The sequence below is a fragment of the Gastrolobium bilobum genome, unplaced genomic scaffold, assembly GCF_033153095.1.
Source record: "Gastrolobium bilobum isolate Gb01-03AN ecotype WA unplaced genomic scaffold, APGP_CSIRO_Gbil_v1 utg2191, whole genome shotgun sequence".
NCBI classification, from domain to species: Eukaryota; Viridiplantae; Streptophyta; class Magnoliopsida; order Fabales; family Fabaceae; genus Gastrolobium; species Gastrolobium bilobum.
Genome location: NW_026896526.1, coordinates 16,609 through 23,602, shown reverse-complemented (window position 1 = coordinate 23,602; position 6,994 = coordinate 16,609). Strand labels below are relative to the sequence as shown.

Sequence of the window (6,994 nt, the reverse complement as noted above, 5' to 3'; positions counted from 1 at the left end):
TATAATTTTCAAAACCAGCTATGGGTTGTAACGCACATGGCCTAGCCAGGGTGGCTTTTACTTAAGAAACCGACACTAGCGATAAATAACAAAACAAAAGAAAAACACCCCTCATAATAAACACAAAATAATAAACTGATTCAAATGTTCAACTGTTATTCTCTAAAGTCAAATCGAGTAAGTGCATGATTAAGAGATTCTAAGCTCGAGAAAAGTGCAATGAGTGTGTTTGAAGACAAGGACCCCACATGTGTTTGGTTGGTCCTTTGAGATGTAAATGACATTAATGATACCACATTGCCCTATGCACAACACTTTCCAAACACATGGTTGCTGCAATTTTTTTTTTTGATTGGAGAGGGTCAATGCTTTCTTATGTCTTATAAATCATTTCAATCAGAGACTTTTTATTTTACCACACAGTGACTTATGTGTCGTTTTTCTTTGATGTGGATGAGTGGTTTTGGTCCCTTGTGTCTTGTTTAGTTTTATTTTTTTGGGTAATGGTCTGGTTTTAGGTTTTTATTCTTTGTTTGTTTGTTTGGGGCAGAGAACTGGGTTGTTGACCTAAACTAGGTCGATGATAAGGAATTTGTGTTTTTTTTTAGGTTCAGTTTGTAGTGGTTTTGGCAAGTGGGTGTGTGCGAATAATGGGTGGTTCTAGGGTTTTCATGTGTTATTGTTGAATCTGCTTGTGGATTCGTCTTTGCTGTTTTGGTGGGTTACTGGGAATTTCGCTAAAGGTTTTAACTTTGGGGGGAGAGAATGAAAAGAAGCTACATTGTGAATCCATTTTGATGTTGTTGGGATAAAGGGTAGAAAATTTTGAAACCAGATTAGAGTTTAGTGGAAACAATTTTATTTTATTTTTTTAAATTTTTTTCCTGGGGTTTTGTATCTTGTTGATGCAAGTGCTCTGGTTTGAGGCCAATTGTTTCTGTAATTGTCAGAATTGGAAGCCTCATTTGGTGCTGCTTAAGGATTTCAGCGTGATACGGTGTTTCAGAAGGGTTTGATTGGGTTTCAATTGAACTCAGATCTGTTCATAACTCGGTTCTGTTCTGGAGGAGTTGTTCTCTTTTTGGGATTTGAGTAAATGGCTTGTATGAAATTGGGTTCCAAAGCTGATGCATTCCAGCGTCAAGGGCAGGCCTGGTATCTAGCATTTTCCTTTATGTGCTCTGTAAATTACAATTTTGTTATTGTTCTCTTCTCTCTTCAAATGTGATATCCTTTGTTGAATTAGGAAGAACACGTTTATCTACATTTAAACTGTCGGTTTACTGAAATGCTTGCTTGCCACTTTCAGTGTTTACAAGTGGTTCAGAATAGTGAACTCATGTTTAAGTGTAGTAATTGGATATAGTGCTTGATAGATCCTTCTATGTCAAATTCAGGTTTGGTGCTTGAGTCCTATATGTAATGCAGAAGTACAAAAGTTCCTTCTTTTTCTTTTTCTTATTTATTTATTTTCTTTTTTTTGGGGTGGGGTGGGGGTTGTGTGTGGGGTGCTTAATTTGATATAATTTGTCAAACATGATATATGCTTGGCAAAAATCTGTAATTTGTTCTTCCTGTGCACGAGGTTTGCATTGTTGCCCTTTTGATAGAAGCAGGATTATCAGCGAAGATAAAAAACTGTAATTTTTATTCTTAACTTATTGTATGGTTATTTAAGTTGACTTATTTTCTTCATGGTCTGTGAGGAAATGATCTAAGCTTCTTATCTTCAGTGGTATGAATGGGCATGTATATGCGTATACCACCTCTGACGAAGAGTCAAGGGAACCTTTTGCGTGATAGGCAATAGACCAGATAAATGACCTTGCAATGCACTCCTTATTACCATGGATTTTGTGTTCCCATACTTTTCCTTTATTAGTACTCTCAAGATAAGTTAGATTGACATTTATTCAAGATATGATTTTACAAACAGTGAAGGATGACATTTTTCTTTCCTGTCTTGGATTCTTAAAATAAGCCATTTTACATGTGACTATTCTGAGAACAACCTGATGCAAAATGTCTGTTTGAATTTTGTTTTAAATTTTACCTTTATATATTGTGTAATTCTTCTTGGCTGCTATAACTGTAGGTTCTGCACGACTGGCCTTCCTAGTGATATAGTTGTTGAAGTTGGTGAGATGTCTTTCCATCTTCACAAGGTATATAATATCATTTCTTTTAAATTTCGTCTAGTGGTGAAGCTGCTCCTTTGAGACCGAAAGGTCACATGTTAGAAACTAGCGAATAATTTCTATGTAAATATGCAAGAGTAAAGTTGCGTACAAAGATTGCCTCCCCTACCCTTGCTAGTAAGGGTTTAATGGGGAGTGGTTTTTTATTTTTATCAAATCTAGTTGAGGCAATATTTTTATGGATGGTAATAGTTTACTTAAATGTATAGCTATTTTAAGGTTTGGTTAACTTAAAATTTGCCAAAGCTTAAATGAAGATGTTAGTACATTAGCACTATATTATTTTTAACATGTTATGAATTATGCTGTCAATTTACAAGTAGTTCAAAATGCTTGATATTGCTGCTGTTGAAATGTAATTTATAGTTGAGATCGTTTCTGAGCTAAAAAAACACTAGATATTGCATTATTATTATATTAGTGTCTTGGGACATTATGTAAATGTAATGTGAAAAGGGGAGTGGTATCTCGTTCTGGTTATGGAAAACAGTACCAATTTATAATTCCATTTTCCTTCATATATCATTTAGCACATGTTTGATATTGCATTTTTTTTTTTCACAAAATAGCTTTTCAGCAAAAATGCCCGCTCTATGTATTTTGAATACAAGCGTTTGTGAACATAAGTTAAGCTAATCCAAACACTCTTAGTGCAGTTTCCTTTGCTCTCTAGAAGTGGGGTTTTAGAAAGATTGATTGCCGAAGCTTCTGAATCAGAGGAAGAATGTGTCATACACCCCCCTGACATTCCAGGCGGGGCCAAAACATTTGAGCTGGTGGCAAAATTCTGCTATGGTGTGAAACTTGAACTTACAGCATCAAATGTTGTGTCTCTCTGGTGTGCTGCGGAGCATCTTGAAATGACTGAGGAATATGGTGAAGGTAATCTTATTTCGCAGGCCGAAACCTTTTTCAATCAAGTGGTCCTCCGAAGTTGGAAAGACTCTCTGAGGGCCCTTCAAACCTGTGATGATGTTCTGCCCAATGCCGAAGAGCTCCACATTGTGAAAAGGTGCATTGAATCACTTGCAGCAAAGGCTTCTACTGACCCAAATCTATTTGGGTGGCCAGTACTGGAACGTGGAGGGCCGTTGCAGAGCCCTGGTGGAAGTGTTTTGTGGAATGGAATAAGTACTGGGGCAAGACCAAAGAATTCAAGCTCAGATTGGTGGTATGAGGATGTACTGAATTTGAGCTTACCTCTTTATAAGAGGTTGATAGCTGTCATGGAATCTCGGGGCATTAGGCAGGAGATAATTGCCGGTTCTCTTGCTTTTTATGCTAAAAAGTATCTGCCTGGGTTAAATCGACGTCAGGTTTCTGGTGAGTCCAGTACCCGTTTGCCACTGGGGTCTCCTCCATGTGAAGAAGACCAGAAGATTCTGCTGGAAGAGGTTGATAGGTTACTCCCAATGCAGAAGGGCCTGGTCCAAACAAAGTTTCTGTTTGGTTTACTTCGAACAGCCATGATTCTAAGAGTGGACCCCTCTTGCATATCAAAGTTGGAGAAACGGATTGGGATGCAGCTTGATCAAGCTACTCTGGAAGATCTCTTGATGCCAAATTTCTCATATTCAATGGAGACACTTTACAATGTTGACTGTGTGCAAAGAATTCTTGAACATTTCCTTGCCATGGATCAGGTTACAGGTGCTGCCTCTCCGTGCTCAATCGATGATGTCCAGTTGATTGGATCACCTTCACTGACACCAATCACCATGGTAGCCAAGCTGATTGATGGTTACCTGGCAGAGGTTGCCCCAGATGTTAACTTAAAACTTCCTAAGTTTCACGCCCTTGCTGCTGCTGTTCCAGAGTATGCCAGGCCATTTGATGATGGTTTATATCGTGCCATAGACATTTATTTGAAGGTACTTATCAATTCCAAGTTGTCATGCATTAATATTTTTGTGCATTACATGCAAATGTTGAGGCCTAAATTTAGCATATGTCATGCCACAAGTGAGCCATTTCTTGGCCTGAGTTAATACTATAATGTTTGTCCAATATTATTTCAATTCTGCAATGCTTCTGCTAGGTGTTCAAATTATTTTTTATAAATAGCACTTCTTGCCCATGTTTGATTCCACTGTCCTTCATTTGAGTGCGCATATTTTATCCAAAGCATATTTGGCATACACCAAATATCTGTGTCAACTTTATATACAGTTTTTGAATATTATGCTTCTGCATTCCTTACACAATATTTAGCACTAGTTAGCATACATATCTGGCATTCAGCAAGAGGGCTTAAGAACATGTCTTTTTTTTTGGCCAATTGTGAACTGCAGTCTCACCCATGGTTGGTGGAGTCAGAGAGAGAGCAACTATGTAGGCTGATGGACTGCCAGAAACTCTCATTAGAAGCATGCACACATGCTGCACAGAATGAGAGGCTACCCATCAGAATAATAGTTCAAGTTCTATTTTTCGAGCAGCTCCAGCTTCGGACCTCAATTGCCGGTTGCTTTCTAGTTTCAGATAATCTTGATGGATCAAGACCGTTAAGAAGTGGTTTTGTTGGATCTAATGAAGGTGGCTGGGCGTCAGCCGTGAAGGAAAATCAGGTTTTGAAAGTGGGAATGGATAACATGAGGATGAGGGTATCTGAGCTTGAGAAAGAGTGCTCAAACATGAGGCAGGAGATTGAGAAATTGGGTCGTGCAAAGGGATCAAGTACATGGGGAACTGTGTCTAAGAAGCTTGGGTTTAAGATAAAGTCTCAGATGTGCAGTGCTCAAGAAGGATCAGTTAGCAATCAGAACAATGGAAATAGTAAGGTTGAGAAGTTGAAGGACAGACAAGTAAAGCACAAGAGAAGTTCTTCTGTTAGTGACAAAGCATCGGTCTCTTCAATTGTTCCTTCGTAGTGTCTACATGTTCATTTACTCAAAGGTGGTTTTTCTCTCTCTCGTGTTACAGTGTTATAAACAGTTTCTTTGCCTCTGCATTTCAAGCAAGTGTAATTGAGATGGAAACAAAGGTCACTGTGTATTCTGTAATTCTAGACCATAGTTCTAGCTTTTTTTTTTTCTCTTCTTTTTCTTTGTCCCACTGTCTTTGCATATAAAATGTGTATGCACATTATGCCTCCTGCCTCCAATATATTATTTGTTTGAATTTTAAAAGAGTTATGCTTAAAGCAATATTATTAAATTTGGATCGGTTATTAACTTATTAATTAAGCTACTAGGTTAATGAGTTGCTAGTTTAATCAGACCAACCGGTTGAACCAAATATATAAATGTATATCATAAATATAGTTTAATTTAGCAATATGACTAACTGGGTGTTAGAACTTAGTAACTAGTGTTATGGCCAAACATCAAATGGGACTAAGATACCCAGTAATTATATTTATTTAATATTTTGCACCAAAAAACTCAAAATCGGTTCAACTTCAAAATCAGGATCCAGTTTGATACTCAATATTTTGTATCTTTTTGCGGTACCCTTAATTCCACTCACTTTTGTTATTCATTTTTGGCACCTTCTCTCTCTATTTCTTCAGTTATTTGTTGTTTGTTTTGTTTTAGTATTTACCAACTCCCTTCAAATTTTCAAACACCCTATTCTTTTAAAGTTTATTAAGAGATCTCAATAAAGAACCAAGTCCTTTAAAATCTTTATTAACACCCATGGCCATAATCTAGAAAATGTTCATATTATTATTGTGAATAAATATTTTCGCATGACACCAGATCTAGTTAATTTGAGGTTTCCTCATTCTAAAAATCAATGTTAATTTGTAAATAAAGTAGGCAATCAATTTTATGAATATTTTCTTTAAATCTCAAAAACCTTGTGCAGTGACGTGTAAAAAAAAGAAAGTAAATCAACTACCCTAGTTCATGCACGAGTTATTTTAAAATCTTCTCTAACATAGTAACATACAATTAAATCTCCAAATCAACCCCAATAATGCTGGCAGCACCACCAAGTCTAGTTCTCACGGCAGCCTGCAGAAAATGTAAAATTAAAAACTGGTAATTTCACTGTTGCAATAATAGATGCACCAAAATTTCCTTTTTAATTCCAATCAACAGTTCCACGTATGGATTCAGAAATAACATGTTTGTGCATACTCGCCTGCTTCATGACCAATTACGTGTAGAAATAACCATTTCTGACCCTGTAAAACATTCAATTTAACCTTCTCTATTACAGTTTAGAAAACTAGCAGTATCACTTCCTGTAGAACCATTCATTACCTTAGCTTCCCAGAAAGAGACACTGTGGTAGAGGGAGGTAAAAAAGCATTTGCCCATGGTGGGGCTACCTCCACTTCCTCTATATCACTGGTGGCTTTTTGGCTTCCCATTCTAAGCTCACCCGTAGTAACATTAAGTCTACCAATCAAAGAGAAATATTGCTATTAAGCGTATCAGACACAATAGCTTATAAATACAACCATAACTATTGTTCGATCGTGATGGTTCGAGGTGGTTAAATGATCTGTGAATTAACGTGTCTATAGATGAGACAGTTGCGTGTAGTTGCAAATCACTGTCCACAACCAATAGGCGAAGAGTCAAAGGGAGTGTGTGTACATGCACAATAACATTTAGAAGGGTTGGGGTTTCAAGAGAGATACATCATACATATAAGCACGGGTGTTAACGAGCCGAACCGAGTCGAACTTTGGTCTTAAGAGACTAAGCCTGTGTTTAAATGTGTCGGCCTAGTCAAGCCTGTTACTTGTTATAAATATAATTATTGGCTTGTGGCCTGACTTATTTACAAAAAATAAAAGTCTGGTTTAGCCTGTTTAAAAAAATAAGACAACAAAAATTTAC

The 6,994-nt window shown here is 37.0% G+C and overlaps 1 protein-coding gene across 1 annotated transcript; it reads left to right on the top strand.

Moving 5' to 3' along the window:
• The first annotated feature begins 357 nt into the window (after window positions 1-357).
• On the top strand, window positions 358-5,290 carry LOC133300249 (BTB/POZ domain-containing protein At1g30440). The gene is made up of 4 exons (XM_061499764.1): window positions 358-1,155; window positions 2,096-2,165; window positions 2,855-4,069; window positions 4,490-5,290. Exons 1-4 carry the CDS (start codon window positions 1,097-1,099, stop codon window positions 5,066-5,068), a joined length of 1,923 nt encoding a protein of 640 aa, XP_061355748.1. The 5' UTR covers window positions 358-1,096; the 3' UTR covers window positions 5,069-5,290.
• Window positions 5,291-6,994: the final 1,704 nt, after the last annotated feature.

Bases quoted from the DNA above. Each gene is read 5' to 3' on its own strand.
- LOC133300249 (XM_061499764.1), top strand. From the start codon at position 1,097: ATGGCTTGTATGAAATTGGGTTCCAAAGCTGATGCATTCCAGCGTCAA. The intron at 2,166-2,854 runs GTATATAATATC...CTCTTAGTGCAG, and splicing joins TGTCTTTCCATCTTCACAAG to TTTCCTTTGCTCTCTAGAAG. The intron at 4,070-4,489 runs GTACTTATCAAT...TGTGAACTGCAG, and splicing joins CCATAGACATTTATTTGAAG to TCTCACCCATGGTTGGTGGA.